The following is a 19,906-nucleotide window of genomic DNA, read 5'->3' as shown; positions in this document are numbered from 1 at the left end:
TAGAAAAAGGTCCGGGAACCAGAGAAGTCTGCTGCAGCCGCTGAAGTGAAGGATGCCCCAGGCGACAACGCCACTGAAATGTATCCACAGAGCTATGTAAGACAGTAGGCAGCCGGCAGTCAAGACGATAGAGTCCATCTACCTAACGACCCGTTCCAATCGTCTTCCCAGTCGAGAGATCCTGAAATAAACAGTAAGATGGGAAAAATGAGACAGAACAGTGAAGAGATTTAGTAATTTGGCTAACTGAAAGTAAACTAAATGGTGATTTTGGTACACATAAAACAGAAAATAAGGTAAGAGCAAGATGAGGGGAGATATGACCAACACCAGTGATAGGTGTAGTGGACCCACCAGCAAGGGTGATAGACTGAGAGGGAGACGAGAAAGAGCGAAAAGAATGAAGCTGAGAAGAGTTACCAGTCAGGTGATTGGATGCGCCAGAGTCAATGATCCATGACCCTGAGCTAGATAGAAGGGTAGTGGGTGAACTACCTAGCTGGGTGAAACCTGCAGAGGGAGGACGAGAACTGAGCCGCAGACGCTGGAACTCCTCATAATCGGCACGGGATAATGTATAGGTGGAATCAGCTGGTGCATGAACAGAAGCAGAGGGAGCGCAATCTGAAGCCGAAGCAGTAGTAGCACCCATGTGAGCCGAGCGTGCCTGACGAAGCTCGGGATGCAGGGTATAGCAATGGTCAATATAATGTCCCTCGCGCTGACAGTGAGTGCAAAAAGAACGGCCACGTCCACCACCAGAACGACCACCACCACAGCCGGCACGGCCACGACCAGAGGAAGCTCCACCACGAGGCGGGCGAGTACTGCCATCATAGGTCGCGAGAGCAGAACCATCAATAGGAACAGATATCATTGGATCACCAGGAGAGCACTGCTGGACGCGGGAGTAAACCTCAGTAAGGGAAGCAATAGCGCCATAATCGATAATCTGCTGACGAAGATGCATGTACTCTGGACCCAAACTCTCAAGGTACTGCACAACACGGATCTGATCCCTCTGACGGGCAGCCTCTGTGAGATCCGTAGTAAGCGGCATGTAAACATCAAGCTGATGATAGAGGCCAACGAATTGGCTGTAATGGGTGGCAAGAGGAAAATCACCACGGCGGAAACGCACCCACTCGGAATAGGCAGAGCAGATCCAACTAATGTTTGCCACGCCAGAGTAAAGAAGAGTAACCTGATCCCAGATCCGTTTCGCAGTAGGCAGAAGCATCAAGGGCCCAGAGACGTGAGGGGCCATACTTTGCCACAGAAGGGTACAAACAAGAGCATCCTCCTGTTCCCATCGATCAAAGGTGGGATCCGTCGTAGGAGGAGGATCACGACGAATGACGTGGGCTTTCTCACGGGCAATAAGATACTTCTCGACGGCTGCTTTCCAAGTAACGTAGTTTGCCTCATCCAACTTAACAGTAGTGATATGTGGGAATGATCCATCCACAGAGAGGGATGATGACGAAGAAGACGCCAAAGAGGGTGTCGGACGAACACCAGGAGCCACTCCTGTGGAAGGATTGTCAAGCACCTCCTCCATAACAACAAGCAAGAAAGAAACAGACAATCCAATCCAAGACGAATAACAGGAGATAACAAAATAGGTGGGCAAACTAGGATACGCCAAGAAAGCTAGACGCGGCTCCAAGAATGACGGGCATCGACGAAGCTTGACAAGAGGGAAGCCATGAGGCACAGGGGGGAGCCGCAAAGACAAACAAGAATCAAAGTAGGGTAAGAGTAAGAGATGAAGATCTAACACATAATAACAAGGACAAAAGAGTGGTAGGGTTTACCAAGGGATGAAAGGAAGAGGAGGAAAAATGATGGGGGTTGAAAAACTTGGGGTGTGAGGCTTACCAGCAAACCTACGAATTGGGGGCTGGAAAAAAAAAATTTCTGGTGCGGGGCGAAACACAGCCCTGGAAACTTATTTCCAGAAAAGTGATTTTGGGGGGGTGCATATCCTCGGTCCTGGAAAAGGTTTTCCAAGTTGGCGAGAAAATATTTTCCTGGAAAATTTTGGGGGGGTGCAAATCCAAAATTTTGGGGGGGTGCAAATGTGAGGGGCGGGGACGGAGGGCCTGGTGCCTTCGGCTCGGAGGGAACGACTCCTTCTCGGGAGGAAAAAGACAATGTACCGGTATACCTCGGATGAAACTTGGCCCGGAGTTGGGTTTCGCAGCGAGAGGGGTCGGGGGTGGCGGAGAAGATGGAGGCTGATAGAGAACCCTAGGGATCAGAAAACCCTAAGGCTCTGATACCATGTTAAATTAAAGTAGACAGAGAAAATAGAATGAGTTAGGGTTATCTCCCCCTGACTCATATCTTTATACTAAAACATAAAGGGATGTAGAAAGTCCTAAATGCCCTTGGGCAAGTTACATATTCCAACATTCTCTATGTTCCTAACTATCAAGTCTTTCCTCACTGTTTCTGCCCAAGTTGTTTTTGGTCCGCCCTTTCCTCTTTTTACTCCATCAACTTGGCATGAGTCACTTTTCTCACTGGAGCATCCAAAGGCCTACGTTGGATATGCCCAGACCATCTTAAGTGGTACTCTCTCATCTTCTCCTCAACTAGACGTGCCATCTATAGTTCTGGCACTAGTTACTGCTCCATTGTACGTATCTTTAATCAAATCAACATATTTAGTAGGCACTTTTTTCCTTTCAAGGACCCACCACATGACACTGCTGGGAACCCTATCATATGCTTTCTCCAAATCAATGAAAACCATATGAGGGTCTTTTTTATTTTCTCTAAATCTCTTCATTAACCGCTTAATCAAGAAGATAGCTTCCATAGTCGATCGTCCGGGCATGAAGCCAAACTGATTCTCTGACACCTTAGTGTCTTTTCTTTCTTTGTCTATGCTCAATTGCCCTCTCCCAAAGCTTCATGGTGTGACTCATCAGCTTAATTCCCCGGTAATTGGTGCAACTCTAAATACCCCCTTTATTCTTATAAATAGCTCTTCTTCCACTCATCAGGCATCTTCTTAGTTTTCAAAATATTGTTAAATAATCTAGTTAACCAAACCAAACCCACATCACCTAAGCATCTTCAAGTCTCAATAGAAATACCGTCAGGCCCCATAGCCTTACCTAATTTCATATTTATCATAGCTACTATTTTTCAAAATATTATGACTCATTAGATTTTTTTTTTCAAGCATACAAATAAACCAACAACTAGTGAACTTACATGATATCCATTCCATTCAAAATACAAATTGAGTGACCAATTGATGTATTATATCTCTTAAGAAACATGCAAGTAATGATTGTTTTTTCTCACTTAATAGTGTTGGCATACCAAAACTAGTGCTTCAAACTAGTACCCATTTTTTTAACGAATGATTTTACTAAGAATGAAATGAGGAGAGAACAACAATGTTACGAAGGAAAAATTGAAAACCGAGAGATTTTTCTCTTCAAAAACAAGATCAAACTCAATGTCCAGCTAACCATGAAATGATATGCAAGAAAGAAAACACAAAAAGCTAGAAACACAAGATTTACGTGGTTCGACAGTGTCTACATCTATAGGAGAGGGGAGAGTTTCACTATTTCAATATTAGGGTTACAAACTCACTTTTCTACCTTTCTCTCAGCCAAGAAAACCCCCAAACTCACACCTTTTACCCTAATATATGGCTTATTTATATTGATGTCACTACATCCAGAATTATCGAAATACTCTTAGCGCAGTCCAAAAATTTAATTCTCCTTCTAGGGCGTTACCCAAGATACCCCGACAGGGGCGCACTGCTTCCTGCATCCTCAGATTGCTGAATCACTGTGTCACACACATTAGTCTTCAAGGTGATGAATGACTGCCAGAATAGAAGACATTTTCACAACAAAAAAGAAAACATGGAAAGAAGAGGAAATTAAGGGCGTGTTCGACAACTATTCTTTTCCTGGATTTTCTCCTTTTTAGGGGTGTAGAATGAGGAAAGCCAAAAAAATCTCTAAAATCTCGTTCGGCTGCGTTACCTGTTTAGGTCCGTTTCTAAAATTTCGCCTACTTTTTCTACTAAAAAATAGGATTCTACGAAGTGATAAATAACCGTTTCTAAAGTTTCTCATCACTCCATTTCTCGACCGTTTAATCGGGCGAGAATGAGAAGCCTTGCCGAACGTGCCCTAAGTGCCCATCTTCTTCAAGAGGCACCAAGAGTCAATGCTTGACCCTTGGATTTTTATTGACCATTTGTCTTGAAGAATGCAGCCTTTTGGGCCATTTATCCAATTACATCAAATTTATTTGGGCTTTTTTCTCACATCTGATTGTTTTCTTTCCTGGCTCCGTGCTTTCAAACCAGCGGAAAGACCTGTCCAAGACTGCCATGGCCACCAGAGCATACCCTTTATCGGAAAACTCCTTGTAGCATCACCCTGTCTTTGATGACTAGATCTTGTGCTCAATCAGAAGCTGGGATGGATATGGATTCCAGAAGGCTTAAAAATGGCTACTCTTTTGGCACAAAGAAGATAGCTTCATATGCTTACAACAATCCAGATCTCTCTACAACCTATTTAAAGCATCTTTCATCATCTCGCTCTGAAATAAAAAATATGTCCTACTTCTACAACCAATACCCAAAGACATCCCATGGAGGGAGCTCAACCGAAGCAAAGATATCCTCACAACCGTAGCTTCATTTCACCACCTTGACGCTAGGTTTTGTCCTAGGCTCCTCATAGGCCTCGATGATTCCCCAATATCTTTCCATTGGCTCGCAACCCTTGGTTTGTATATCTTTGCTACACTCTTCTAAAACACAATCAGATGTGTCTGTTACGCCCTATGTTGGGTAAAGATCATAATGTATTCCATGGTCTCTTCACTCAAGAGGACAATTTGGTGTTCTCATTTTCTAGGTAGCAAGTTCGTCGCTCAGTTTTTGCCTTGGACAAGGATTAAGCCTCTAGGCTAGATGGCTTTTCTATGGCCTTCTTTTAGTAGTTTTGGGAGGTAATTAAATGAGGGGTTATATTAGTAATGAAATAATTTTTATGTTGCCATCAAACATTCAATGCGTTCAATGCCTCCCTCATTTTTATTATAGCCAAAATGGAATGTCTCATATATCAAGGAATTCTACACATCGGTTTGGTCAGGGCATGTATAAAATTATCTCTCGAGTCCTTCCTTTCGTGGTGGTTGAAGGGGGAATTGAACCAATGAGGAGCTGATTAATGTCGCCCTCTATTTTGAGAGTTGAAGCCTCTATCCTCTCTGTAAGGTATTTGGGTCTCCCTTTGAAAAGACACGGGTTTTAAGTGTTCATGAGTGGAATCCAGTGAATGAAAGAATTGAATCTAGGTTTGAGAATTGGAAAGGGAAATTTCTCTCTTCCATGCTGACTATGCTTTTTAAATCTTCGCTTTCAAACATTCTTAGTTACTTCATGTCATTATTCAAGATCCCCTCCCAGGTTGCTGAAAAATTAAATGAATCCTATGAAATTTTTTATGGAATGATGAACCAACTGTAAGAAGGGTCCACATAATTAAGTAGAACCGAACCACAAGCAAAGCTCTCTCAGCTAAATGGTCGTGGAGGCTTTTAACAAACCCTTATGATCACTAGGCAAGAATATTATATGATTTGGGGGACTCCACACTTAAGCCTTCCTTATCCTATTAAGATAGCTAATCTTCCCATCATTCCTCCAGCATCTGCCCATTGCAGAGCTGCGTACGTAGCAGCGTCGGTAGGGTTTGCCTTGGACGCACTTGCGTACACGGGCCTGCAACCAACAGACATTTGATATTTCTGCATTCACTCCATGTCTATGCCAGATTTCATCAGACTTTTTCAATCTAAACAGTTCTAATACGAAAGTAATCATGGTTTTTACATATATAAGCCCACTTTTCTAGTAGAGACCAGTATTTACTGGGCGGGATTGGTTCCTAAGACTTTCGAATCCTGTAATTGGACCACGGATCTACCTCTAGGGAATTGGAACTGTGTCGTAACTGTCAACATGTGTCCTAGGCCTCTAACTTAGGTGGTGACTCTAAGCGCTTCTCAAGTGAATCCGGTTTCGACCCGATTCTAAGGAGAAGTTAATCGATATAAAGGCGACAAAAACCACAAGTGCCCGGATGGAGATCTGTGCCCATGTGAATGGTTATCCACATTTCCAAAAGTTTCCCAATATTCTTCAACATGTCAAGGTTCATTTACTCACCAACCCGAGGAAAAGGAGTTGGCATAGCCTAAGTTGTTGTGAACACTAGTGTTATGTGGTTTTAAATTCTTTAATGAATCTATCGTTTGTGGTTTATTTGGTAGCTATTTATGATTGTGCGCCAATCTTATGCGGATATGCATATCGATGATTTGCTATGTGAAAGATCCTGTGCTTCTTTTGGAATTCTGCGTTCTAATCCTCTAAGGGGCTGTTTGGATACCTGGATTTTAGAATCCAGGTTTTAGTATGAAAGCCATGGCAGTCCTCTGCACTCTTAGTTTCGCTTCTCTATAGAATCCTGGATATTAAGTAAGAAATCCAGGCTTTAGAAATCTCTCCCCCATCCTGAGATTTCTTAAACCTGGGCACACGACGATCTCCTACTCTCTTGCTCGACAGAAAGAAAGGCGACAAATCAGAAAGCGATGGACGGTCTCCTTTTTCTCTCGTCTCCCATCCAGGATTTTGAGGAAATCCAAGATTCTAAAATCCGTGCATCCAAACGGCCCCTAAAGTTTCTTAATTCTACCAATCGAAAATGTGTTTAGCCTATCCACTTTTACATTTTGATCTCTTGCATATGATTTGTGTTATCTTTTGCTTCTTACACTAAAACAAATGCGATGTTGATACATTCTGGATTATGATGCATTTACTTTTTTACCTATTTTATGTACTAGAAAGCCAAGTATGAAATATCTGCATGAAGTTCATATTCAGTTTGTAAATGCCAATCTATGGAATGTGAATTTTATATTGTAGCATTTTTAACTCATTTTTTTGGCAGATTGGTGTTTTAAGGAAAGAGTTAGAGTCTGTTCGACAGCATCGAAAGCAATATCGTAACCGCCGTTTATCTGTACCAGTTCCTGTAGTTTCCTTGGTAAGCACAAAATGGGAAGGTGAAGATCATATGTGATATAGAAATGTGAGATGTCCTTGATGGTCACTGATTTTCCATAGTAAAATGCACGGATATTTCAGGTAGGATACACAAATGCTGGAAAGAGTACACTGCTGAACCAGTTGACTGGAGCCAATGTTCTTGCAGAAGATCGGTTATTTGCAACACTTGATCCAACAACCAGAAGAGTACAGGTCAGTCAATTTGTTTGCTACTCTGCAACAAGTTTTGTTTGCTACTCTGCAACAAGTTTTGAGAGATGTTCAAGGTACATGTTGGTTGATACGCTAGAAGGGTACTCCCAAACATACTTTTGCATATTGATTCAAGTGAAACGATTGTTATGTGTCAAATCATTCACCTGATGATTTACAGATAAGAAATTACTTCAAGTATTGGTAGGTTAACAGATTAAGAGATAAATAAAAAAGCGAAAGTATGATTATTAACATTGCTCTAGTGCATAGGTTAGTTCGGTTAGAAAAAGTAATACACAAATCAATATTTAGGTGTGGTGCTTACTTCTATTAGATAAGTCATACATGTCGATATATTTCGCATCATTGGGGGAGGGGGTCATCAAATTTGATGTGTCACTATTCGTGTAATCATACGATGGTGACTCTTGAATAATGAAACCGTATTTGTAATGTTTGTCCATATGTAGGAGTCATAGGGTTTTTGCTTTGAAACCCACAAAGTCCCTTCCTCTCCTCTCTTCTTCCCTCCTTGCTGATTCGTTTACTGTGCTAACTCGTAACTTGGTGTTAGAGCTTCAAGATCTTGCGGATTGTTACTATCCTTCTATGATTTTTGAACCTCCAGGTAACCAAGGTTTTAAATTTTGGTTTCGTTAGGTACAGAAACAGAAATATTTCGACTGGTCTCCCCTAAGGACCCTAACTCATATATCAATACCACATAGAGTTATGAGGTATTATTCGCCCCATGTCAATCTGACATCCTATGTATAAGGTATGATTACTTTGTTGTGTTGTTCAATGATGTTGCCTACCAAATATCATTCTCTAAATTAATGAAATGAAATGCAAATCATAACATCTTTCCATTTGTTTTGTCGTTCCGACCATTTCGGTCGAATTTTGGGAATTTCGGTCAAATTTCAGGAATTTCTATGGATATAATGGCATGGAAGGAATTCATTGAGATTTCATTTCGATGGGGATGAAAACGGAAACATTTCAGTTGTTTTGGGGAAATTTAAAACCATGCATCTAACATCCTAAGTTCGTGTGGCTGATGCCAGCAGTTGTACGTTGGGTTGACGAAACCTTAGGTTGATCACATATATTATGTGATTTTTTTTTTTTTTTGAAGTTGTTTTGCCTGGTTTCTATTGAGTTTTCTCAGAAAAGTATAAAAAAATAAATTTTAGGCCGAGGGCTTCGCAAATTTTTGGGAGACTGAAGTCTAATTTCGGCTACCGGGAGTGACGGTTTGGAGAGACATAGTTTGTTTCAAGCATAGGTTTTCAGGAGTAAGATTCAAGGTCTATACGGGAGTTTGGATAAGATTCTGGCAAGATAAGGGGTGTTCCCCCATCCTTTTTGTTAGAAGTATCTTTTGTATGTGTAATGCCATAAGGGAATAGTGGTCATTATATGTTTTCTCTCTTAATATAAGTACACGAGTGAGAGGCAGAGTCATCTAACTTATTCACTTCCTTCGTCTCTTTCTCTCTTAACATGGTATCAGAGCCCTAGGGTGTGCCCTTAGGATCTCCATTGGAGACCCATCTCTTCCACCTTCCATCTTCCCCACCCATGCCTTAGGCCTACCCATCTCCTTCTCTCTCCTTCCTCTCTCCTTCAACCCATGGTTTTAAATTTCAGCCGAAATCCGAAATTTTGGCCGAAATATTTCGGTTTCGGTTTGGACCGAAACTGAAATTACATTGAATCGGAATTTTACATGATTTCCCCGAAATTTCGCCGAAATCCGAAATTTCGGCCGAAATTTTAACCGAAATTTCATTTTTCACCCTTATTTACAAAATTTCTACCGAAATGTAAAAGATTTCCACCGAAATTTTGTACTTTTTCAGTGGAAATTTTAAGACAACCGAAATTTTTGTCAAATTTTTACATGATTTCGACCGAAATTTCCACCGGAAACCGAAATATTTCGGTTTCCATTGTGGCCGAAACCGACATTTAAAACCTTGCTTCAACCTTTCACCTCTCTCTCTCTCTCTCTCTCTCTCTCTCTCTCTCAGTTTTTAAAAACACAGATTTGACGCGGAACGCGGACGAATAAAATCCTTGTCAACTCGGCGCGGACGCGGCCAAGAACCCAGTTGACGCTGCCAAGTCAGATGAGTCATTATTTTTATAAAAATAAATAAATTAGAAAAATACAAAAATCCAAACCCATTAAGTAGGGCCCAACAAATGAATGGTTTAGATCACTTAGCTATCTGAGAGCCCACTAAATACTAAAAGACACCTATTTAAATACTAAAAGACAAAATGAGTCAATTATATGTCAAACTAGGACTGTGCTAACATCATTTTCATAGATTTAAAATATTAATTGTTTAGATATTAATCGTTTGATACTTTGGGTATGATATTCCACTACCATTATTTAATAATGTAATAACGTGACAAACCCACCTTGTCTTTTATTATTTAATGAGCTGTCAAAAGCTATTACAATTTCCAAGAAGCTCTCAACAGTCAGATGATTATAAAATAAGACAGGTGAGTGTTTGTTGAACAATAGTGCAAGCGTAATGGCCTTTCGAAATAATGAAAAGAGAGGGGTTGTATCTATCAAATTAAAGAGTTACATCATTATCTTCATAAATGTTGTATAGAATCCCAAAATGTAGCATACTTCACATTGTAGCTGATTCATTTGTGAACAGTTGTAAATAAAAAAAATTTAAACAAGATGGGAAAGTAGAGATGACAAAAGCAAAAAGGTGGCTGGAATTGACATTTCACTGCACATTACACTGCCTAAAAAAATTTAAATAATGTATTTTTGGGGCGAGTGATGTATCCGCCCCTGTCTTTCACTCGGGACACCCCTTTTTTTTACTTGGGACAGCCCCCTATAGTGTATTTATGACTACTATTTTATACTAGAGGGGCTATCCCAAGTAAAAGAGAAGGGCGAATTTATCATTTCCCTTTTTTCATCCTTACTTTCAAGAGGGAAATGGGCTCTGAGCAAGGTTTTAATTTCGGTTTCAGAATGCGTTTATTTTTGCCAAAATTTCAAAATTTCGTTCGAAATCTCACGAAATAAAAAAGAAGTAATATTTTATCCTGCCTGAAATTTCGGGAAGATATTAAATAATGACTAAATTCCAGATTTTTTGGCAAAATTCCTTAAATTTCGGACATAAATTTCAGGAAAACGAAATTTCAATCGAAATTTCGGAATTTGGATCGAAACAATGTCTCGTTTCGATGTTAATCGATTTCGATTTCGGTATTGACCGAAATTTCGGATTTCGGTCGAAATTTAAAACCTTGGCTCTGAGTACGTGTGGGCAGATTTTACTTTTTTGAAAACAAAAAGCATATTATTAGAGCAAATACAAAACACGCATATGGTTTTTTCAGCACCCCATCATCTTCCTTGAGCTAGGGTTTAAAGGGGGCGACGAAAATACAGATCTACTCTTCACGTATAATTTTTGCCTTCAGATCTTACCTTTTTTTTCTTTTTTGAATGGTTGATAGTATAGGATGGAATATGAGTTTAGGAGTCACGAACTCGGCGAGATTCGTTGTCACTCGCCACATCTCAGTAGAAACTTAGATTGGTGTTCGAAATGGCCCGGACTCGCCGAGTTCAGGACTCCGAAACGCGGCCACTGCAAATCCGCGTCGACTCAGCCGAGTTCTAAGCCGAGTCACCGAGTTTTAAAACACTGCTCGGCAGCCTCTCTCTCTCTCTCTCTCTCTCTCTCTCTCTCTCTCTCGGCCCTCTCTCTCCTGCCTCTCTCTCTCTCCCTCTCGCCTCTCACACTCTTTCTCCTGCCTCTCTCCCTCTCGCGCGCCCTCTCGCATCTCTCTCTCTCTCTCTCCCCGCCACCACCTCCTTCACCTCCCACCACCTCCTCCACCTCAAGCCACCTCCTCCTGCTCTACCTCCATGGTTTAATTTTCTTGTCGCTCCTTTTCCTCTTCCTTCGCGGCTCCGATATGTGATTTGTGATTTGACCTAGGCTCATTTCTCTTGACCTTCCTTTGGTTAGTCCTCTTATTGCCTTTGCCTTTATCTCTTCTCATCGGAGCCACATCATCATGTCGAGGTCCACTCTATGACTTCATTATCTTTCTGGTGTGGTTGTGAGCCTCTCTTCGTCATATGGATCCTCCGGTTATTTCGGATCTTCCTGCCAGCCCCTCACCTGCTGACAGTGTTACTGCTCTCCTATCGGCTCCTTCTTCGAGCTATACTCTGACTATCTGCTCTCCCTCTGTCAAGCAGTCGTTTTCTCAGATGACTTCGGAGCGCATTGACGGATCGAATTATCTTAGCTGGTGTCGGGCTGTTGAGACCTATCTCCTTGCTCGGGATAGAGTTTCTCTAATTGAGCGTGGTCCTCCACTCTCTACCGACCCGACCTATGATAGGTGGCGTCAGGATGATGTGATGGTTCGCACCTTATTATGACAAAGCATGGCTCCCCATAGTCCCATACAGCTCAGCCGATGATGGACTTGACGACGGCCCAGGATATTTAGGATCACACTTGTTTACTTTTCTCTAGGTTTGATAACCTCACTCATATTTGCGCCACATATTCAGAGTGGAATCAATTTGACCGTGGGGATTTGTCTTTCTCCGCTTATTACAGCCGCTTTCTCTCCCTCTGCCAGCAGTTGGACGCCTTTATGCCCCTCACTTCTGATTCGACCGTGCTAGCTCATCAGCGGGACCAGCTTAGGGCGGTACATTATCTTGAGTCCTTAGGACCGGAGCTTTACCTTTCCAGCAACAGCTAATCGGCTCGGGTTCCCTCTCCTCTCTCACAGAGATTTATTCCCATGCCCAGCAGTGCCTTCCTTCCAGTTCGTCTACTACTCTTCCTGGTGAGGCCTCGGCCCTTGCTACATATGATGATGGGGATACCACCAGCTGTGGCATTGGTTCCTTTGGTCAAGGTCGCCACCGTATTTTTGGTGGTGGTCGTGGTCGCCCATTTTAAACTCACTGTTAGAGGGAGGGCCATCGGGTTGAGACCTGCTTTGCTCTTCACCCCAAGCTCCATCTATCCCGGACTGCACCTCTCTGCTGCTAACCCCCCTGTGGGCACATCCGCGTCCATTGCTCTTGGCCTTCCAGATGATCCTTTTCACTTCACCAGAGTAGATTATGCGGAGCTCCGCCGCCCACCCACTGCAGGCGTTGCCCAGTCAGGTAGTTCTCCTGCTTCCCTCCTCACTAGCTCTAGCTCCTGGATCATTGATTCTGGGGCATCCAACCATGTGACTGGTAACTCTTTATCCCTTACGTCCTTTCAGTCATTTCCTTCTCATTCTCGATCTGTTACTCTTGCCAATGGGACTAAAGCCCCCATCTCTGTTATTGGTACTCTTTCACCCAATGAGGGCCTTACCTTATCTTCCGTCTTGTGTGTTCCTACATCTCCATTTAACTTGTTATTTGTTAGTCAGCTTACTAGAGCTCTGCATTGCTCTGTCTCATTTTCCCTATTTCTCTGTCTCATTTTCCCTTCTTATTGTCTTTTTCAGGATCTCTCGATTGGGGCGACGATTGGATCGGGTCATGAGCTGGGCGACCTCTATCACCTTCAGTGCCATCCATCTCTCGCCATTTTTCGTAGCTCTGTCGATGCCTGTTAGTGGCATTGTCGTCTTGGTCGTCCTTCTCTCCAGCAACTCCAACAGACCTCCATTGTCTCCTCTACCCTACAACCATTTCAGTGCGAGTCCTGTGAACTCGAGAAACACCATCGTGTGTCTTTCCCTTCTAGGCTTGTTAGTAGAGCTTTGAGATCTTTTAAGGTGGTCCATTCTGTTGTGTGGGGTCCCTTGAGGACCAAGTCGGGTTTTTGATATACATATTTCATTATCTTTGTAGATGACTTTTCTCGAATGACATGGGTGTATGTAATTAAAAATCAATCAGAAGTCTTTACTGCCTTTCGCACCTTTTATGCTGAAATTACTTATCAATATGATTTCCCTCTTAAGTGTTTGGGAACTGATAATCCGAGAGAGTATTTTTCCACGACGAATGGGCTTCAGGAGTTCTTAGCCACTCATAGCATCATCCATCTATCCTCTTGTGCATACACCTCTCAACAAAATGGTTTAGCCGAGAGGAAGTTGAGATATCTCCTTGACATGGCTCGCACATTACTCTTTCATATGCATGTTCCTAAAGTGTATTGGAGCGATGCCATTCTTACCTCATGCTTCCTAGTTAATCGTCTTCCCTCTTCCGTACTAGGAAACCAATCTCCCTTCTCGGTCTTACAACCTTAGCCAGAACCCTTTCCTATTACCCCTCGGGTGTTTAAGTGTGTTTGCTTTGTCCATAACCTGGGTCCAGGTGTGGACAAATTAGACCCACGTGCAGAGCAATGTGTTTTCCTCCGCTACTCTCATACCCAGAAGGGCTACAAGTGTTACAGTCATGCTTCGTCGGATCTTTGTCTCCGCCGATGTTACCTTCTTCGAGTTTGTCTCGTAATTTACTAGTCATGCACCTCCCACTCCTGGGTCACTGGTTCCGCTTCCTCTTCCTGTCCTCTCTGACAAGATCCCTCCTCTGCCCCCCATTGCAGACCAGTCAGTTCCCTCACCTGCTCCTCTTCCGGTCTCTGCTCCCTTGCAGGTATATCAGCACCGATCTCGACCTACAGCTCCTCCTGAGCCCATATTGTCCTAGCCTGAGGTCCCGAAGTCCACTTCTCAGGTATTGCCTCCTTCATGTGATAGCCATTTTGACTCCTCTATTGCATCCCGTGTACGCTCGCATACTACGGCTCATCCTATCTCCTCTTATGTCTCTTATGACCATCTTGCACCTACATTTCGCAGCTTTGTGTCATCATTGTCTTCTATTTCCTTGCCTAAGTCCTTGCAGGAACCTCTTGCTCACCCTAGGTGGTGTGTTGCTATGGATGATGAGATGACCACCCTTCAGGCGAATCACACTTGGGATATAATTACTCCTCCTGGTGCCCATCCTGTTGGTTGCAGATGGATATATGCCATCAAATATCTTCCTGATGGGACAGTTGAGCGCCTTAAAGCGTGGTTGCTTGCAAAAGGCTACAATCAGACATATGGGATTAATTATACTGAGACATTTTCTCCTATTTCCAAATTCCATCTGTGCGTGTTCTTATCTCTTTGGCAGTTAACTGTGGATGGCCATTATATCAGCTTGACGTAAAAAATGTATTCCTCCATAGTGATTTGGTTGAGGAGGTATATATGGAGCAACCTCTTGGGTATGTTGCTTAGGGGGAGTTGACCACCTCAATTTGCCGCCTTCCCAAGGCATTGTATGGCCTAAAATAATCCCCCCGAGCTTGGTTTGGGAAATTTAGTGATGCCCTCATGAGATATGGTATGAAGCAATGTGCGGTTGACCACTCCGTGTTTAGTCACAAGTCAGATTCTGGTCATGTTCTCCTCATAGACTATGTGGACGACATTATCATTACAAGGAGTGACTCATGTGGCATACAAAGATTGAAACATTTTCTCCAAAAAGAATTCTCTATAAAGGATCTTGGTTGCCTCCGATACTTCTTAGGGGATATAGGCCTCTACTCGGGTACTACTCTCTCCCTATCACAAAGGAAACATTTGTTGGATCTTCTAGATGAGACTAGATCCTTGGGAATAAAACCAGCTTCTACTCCCATGGATCCAAATACAAAACTTCTTCCTGAAGAGGGTGATTTATTAGAGGACCGTGGTAGATATAGAAGACTTGTTGGGAATCTCATATATCTCATTGTTACTCGACCTGATATTTCATATGCAGGGGGGTTGTTAGCCAGGTCATGAGTCACCCTCGTACTTCACACTGGGCAGCTGTGATTCTGATTCTTTTATACTTTAAAAGTGCTCTAGGGAAAGGGTTACTTTTCAAGAAACATAGCCACATGAAGTTGGAAACCTTTTGTGATGCTGACTGGGCTAGGTCACTAGCTGACAGGAGATCTACTGCTGGATATTGCACATTTGTTAGGGTTAACTTAGTGTCATGGTGCAGTAAGAAACAAGATGTTGTTTCCAAGTCTAGGTCCTGAAGCAGAATAGAGAGCTATGTCACATACCTGTAGTGAGCTTATCTTGTTGCGCTCTCTTCTATCTGAGATTGGGTTCACTTCACCTTCTCCAGCCGAGTTGTATTGTGACAACAAAGTTGCTATCCATATTGCAAACAATCCGGTGTTTCATGAGCATACATAGCACATCGAGGTGGACTGTCATTTCATTTGTCACAGGATCCAGCAAGGTGAATTATGCACTATTTTCACTCGATCAGCAGATCAGCTAGCTGATACCTTCACCAAACCCTTTAGCAAAGCTAAGTTCAATGATATTTGTAACAAGCTAGGAATGCATAATATCTACATTCCAGCTTGAGGGGGAGTGTTAGAAATATGTTATGTGTGTGTAATGCCATAAGGGCATAGTGGTCATTGTATGTTTTCTCTCTTAATATAAATACATGAGTGAGGGGGAGAGTCCTCTAACTCATTCACTTCCTTCATCTCTCTCTCTCTTTAACATTAGAGGAATTATTCCCAGACTTGTATTTTATAACAGTGTTAAAGGAGGCTTTGGTGAAAGATTGTTTTCATAGGAGTAACAACAAGGTAATTTGGAGGCCGGCATTTTGGAGGAATTTTTACACAGGGAACTTGAATTTGTGATAAGTATGCTGGAAATATTAGAGGGGTGTTAAATCGGGAGAAGATAAACGAGTTTGGATCTGGAATTCTTCTGGGATATTCATCGTCAAATCGTTCTGTAGCCAACTTGTACCGTGCCATGTGTCTTCATGAGTAGCTAAAGTTTGGACCATTCAGGTGCCACCTAGAGTCTGCACCTTAGGGTGGGCTGCCTTACTTGAGAGGATACCCGTGGTAGATTTCCTACGAAAGCAGGAAATGCTAATTGTCGACCATTGCACGCAATGCATAGAGGCAGGAGAATCGGTGGACCACATCTTTATGCATTGCAGGGTGGCTGGGGAAGTATGGAGCCGCGTCCTAAGCAGGTTTGGGATGTCATGGGTATTCCCAAAGAAACTTAAGAGTTGTTGGAGGGGTGGCAAGCTATCCCGTGGAGGAAAAAGGAAATTTTTTATGGAAGGTATCCTTTTTAGCTACGATTTGGGTACTCTGAAAGGAGAGGGATGCTAGAGTTTTTAAAGGATATGCAAAGAACTCCTCATTCCTCTTCTTTAAAGTGATAACCTTGACCATTTCCTCAGTTTCTCAGTAAGGACACTTCCAAATTTTAGGGCTTGTATCAGCCTTCGATCTATGGAATGGGTGGAAAAAGATTTGTATTATCGCAGAGCAACGGGCTGTGATTGTGCAGGAATGGGAGTCTCCTGTCTAGGGGTTCTTAAAGGTTAATTTTGACGGATCCAGTATGGGTAACCCAGGTCCTGCGGGTATAGGAGGTATTCTAAGAGATGAGCTATGGGCGATTTGGGCCTACTCAGGTCCCATACAGATTTCGGATGCCAGTGAGGCGGAGGTGTGGGCTGTGCACCGGGGAATAAGATTATTAGACTCGGAAAGCCTTGAAAAGATGATAATGGAAGGGGACTCCCTAAATGTGATTCAATGGCTACAAGGAGATCAGTTGTGCCCTTGGCGATTTGCATCACTTTTTTATGAGATTCGAGACCGAGTAGGAGATTCTTCAATCTCATTCCAGCATGTTAGGAGGTTAGCTAATACAGAGTCTGGCAGATTGGCAGGAGCGTTCTTTTTCAATAAAATCTCTGCCATTCAAAAAATTTAAAAATAAAATCAGATGAAAGCTAGCAAGATTTTGTGATCATCGAACTAAAAATTCATTACATATTTTCTTAGATTGTTCTTGGCCTCTTGGATATCTCAAGGGTTGTGTCCTTTTTCCTGTATAATGTCTTCATATTTAGTTCTATTGAAACTTTTTATATGATTGTGTATAATGATGGGATTATGTGGGTGTTCCTAGAAAGTTGGGTAAGTGGTGTTGTTCTTCAGAACTTTCGAAGCTGGACTTTGATGGGATTACCAAATCAAATCTAATTAGTAATGGTGAGTTTGGAAAAGCTGGATTTAGAGGTGTGATTACTGACTCTATTGGAGTTGGGTTAGCTTTTGTAAGTTCAGGAAGCAACGGCAAAGATATTGGAGCCAAGTCATAGCACCTTGGAAGGGAGTTAAACTTTTTGAAGAATTGTAGAACAAGCAAAATTTGGATTGATGGAGACTGAAATCTGTAGTGAGTTGGTTGAAGAGTCTCGTCCCCACAACGTTTCTCATTACAAAGTACTCCCAGTTTTCTCATATTCATAGGGACAAAAATTCCTTACTGGATCTCTTACCGTACCATGGGATCATATGTAATGATGAAGTCTTGTGGCATTTTATGCCTGATGTTTAGTTGTTTCTTTTTGAGTGACTTTTTGTTGGCCTGTATGGTTTTAGGTTCTTTTTCTTATATTTTGCTTCTTTCTATTAATGAAATGTCATCTATTAAAAAAAGTAAAAATGGTTTTGTGTCCATCTTGTTTGTAAAGGGGGGTTCAATATGATTTGTAGTGATGGGAGTGCTGAGTAGGGAGTGTTTCTTAAGCACCAGTCCATCCATTCACTAGCAAGCAGTTTGTGCATAGCATCTCACCTTCTCATGTATCTTAGTCCATCAAATGTGACAAAAGCAAGAGAGATGAAAACAAGATGATTATATCTCACTCAGCTTGAACTTTCTGGAATCGCTCTAAGCAAAAGTGGAAAAGAACTTTTAAAATGTAACTTTTATAAAAAAAAAAATTGTTTATATATATTTTCCTTATGAAATTTGAATAACAATTACAAAACCAACATACTGAGAGCATGCTCAAAAATAGGATTTGGCTATGTATCGAATGTCCACTGACCCACTGTCATCTTTTTGGGGATTTTAATATATTCAATACCTTGTTGTTTCCAGAAACCAGTTTATGTATACACTAGGTGATTATTCGCTCTCAAGTAATTGTTATACTGGCCTGCTGTACAGATGAATAATGGGAAGGAGTTCCTTCTGACGGATACTGTTGGTTTCATTCAAAAGCTACCAACCACACTAGTAAGCTCTTCCCCAACTTCAACCCATAGTTAATAATAAATACCCTTCTTCTCATGCTTTATAGAGGAGCTACTAGATTTTCTTATTCAGTTAGGCCCAGTTTGAATTCCAAGAATTTTTGGGAAAAGTTTGGAAAGGGATTTTTTAAAAAAAATTCCTTTTCTTACACACAAAAAAAAAGATAATTTGAACCAGCCCTATTCAAATTTTATTTCTAGTGACCTTCAATTTATGATGATATCCTTCGAAATGAACCAGAATTATATCATTTCCCTCTAAATTGTGGAAACAAAAACTTTTGCCAGAAATTTTTTTCCGTCAAAAATGTTTTTCTTGGAATCCAAAGAGGGCCTTAGCGTCATGCAGCTCATAACCATCTTCAAACTCGGCTTACATAGTTTTCCGAGGTTTTATATGATATCTAATGAAAAAAAATTATTTTCATTTGCTTCCTATTGCTTCTTGCTTTAGGTTGCTGCTTTCAGAGCAACACTGGAGGAGATATCAGAGTCATCACTTTTGGTGCATGTTGTGGATATTAGGTATAAATTTGATGAACCTGTGGATATCCATGTATAGTCCATTGTCTAATGGTAACTTACTATCCTTTTGTGTACCAAGTTCAGTCATCCACTAGCACAGCAACAGATAGATGCTGTCGACAAGGTTCTATCAGATTTAGATGTGGCATCAGTTCCAAAGTTGATGGTTTGGAACAAGGTACAGCTAGATACTTTCCTATTCTTGGAGTATGTTGATTAAACGATAATTATTTTCTTTTCTTCATTATAGGGTGGGAAACAATGTGAGGACATGTTTGTGTCGAGGTTGTTCCAAACAGCCCTCATAATATTGCCATGAATACCAGAGCAAAGATGTGTTTGTCATTTCATTAAATGAAAGGGTTAGTCTTGTTCGTAGGTTGATAAAGCTAGTGATCCACATAAAGTGAGAATGGAAGCGGATAAAAGTGGCGCTATTTGCATATCAGCTTTGAACGGTGATGGATTAACGGATTTTTGCAATGCAGTTCAAGAAAAACTAAAGGTATGGCTCGAGTTCCTAGCTAGTTGCTCCCCTAGGCATTGCTAGTTTCTTGTTGTTCATGACTTGGTGAATTTCTGCCTGTCATTTAGTTTTAATGGGCTTTTTTGTAACAGGATTCCATGGTATGGGTGGAAGCTTTTGTCCCATATGACAAAGGGGAACTCCTTAGCACGATACATCAGGTTGGAATGGTTGAGGGAACTGTGAGTATTATTCATGAACCCTTGAACTATTTGAGCATTGTTTACTCAAAAGTTGGAGGAATAAGAACTGAATTTTTCATTAGTCTTCACACATTAGGCAAAACGTAAGTATGTGAAGTTCCTGAGTATTCTTCTATATGCTTTACATGCGAACACATAACTATCTACTATAGGAAATCAAACAATTGCT

The 19,906-nt window shown here is 41.7% G+C and overlaps 1 protein-coding gene across 7 annotated transcripts in view; it reads left to right on the top strand.

The window, feature by feature from the left end:
* LOC143887719 (GTP-binding protein, HflX) overlaps positions 1 to 19,906 on the top strand; it is a 53,182-nt gene that overhangs the window by 20,291 nt on the left and 12,985 nt on the right. For 4 of the 7 annotated variants that reach the window (XR_013254352.1, XR_013254351.1, XM_077391878.1 and 1 more), the window contains exons 6-12: positions 7,020 to 7,115; positions 7,217 to 7,330; positions 18,398 to 18,466; positions 18,938 to 19,008; positions 19,093 to 19,186; positions 19,388 to 19,513; positions 19,627 to 19,716. Coding sequence is in view for 4 of the 7 variants with exons in the window: in XM_077391878.1 (XP_077247993.1) it covers positions 7,020 to 7,115; positions 7,217 to 7,330; positions 18,398 to 18,466; positions 18,938 to 19,008; positions 19,093 to 19,186; positions 19,388 to 19,513; positions 19,627 to 19,716 (660 nt within the window). In the remaining 3 variants the exon portion in view is untranslated. Of the gene's footprint in view, positions 1 to 7,019; positions 7,116 to 7,216; positions 7,331 to 18,397; positions 18,467 to 18,937; positions 19,009 to 19,092; positions 19,187 to 19,258; positions 19,294 to 19,387; positions 19,514 to 19,626; positions 19,717 to 19,906 lie in introns of those variants that run through there. The other 3 variants (XM_077391880.1, XM_077391879.1, XR_013254353.1) reach the window with 2 other exon arrangements.

This window comes from Tasmannia lanceolata, unplaced genomic scaffold, assembly GCF_043159265.1.
Source record: "Tasmannia lanceolata isolate RefF3 unplaced genomic scaffold, GAP_Taslan_0.1 ptg000012l, whole genome shotgun sequence".
Taxonomy (NCBI): domain Eukaryota; kingdom Viridiplantae; phylum Streptophyta; class Magnoliopsida; order Canellales; family Winteraceae; genus Tasmannia; species Tasmannia lanceolata.
This window is presented reverse-complemented; position numbering and strand designations above follow the sequence as displayed.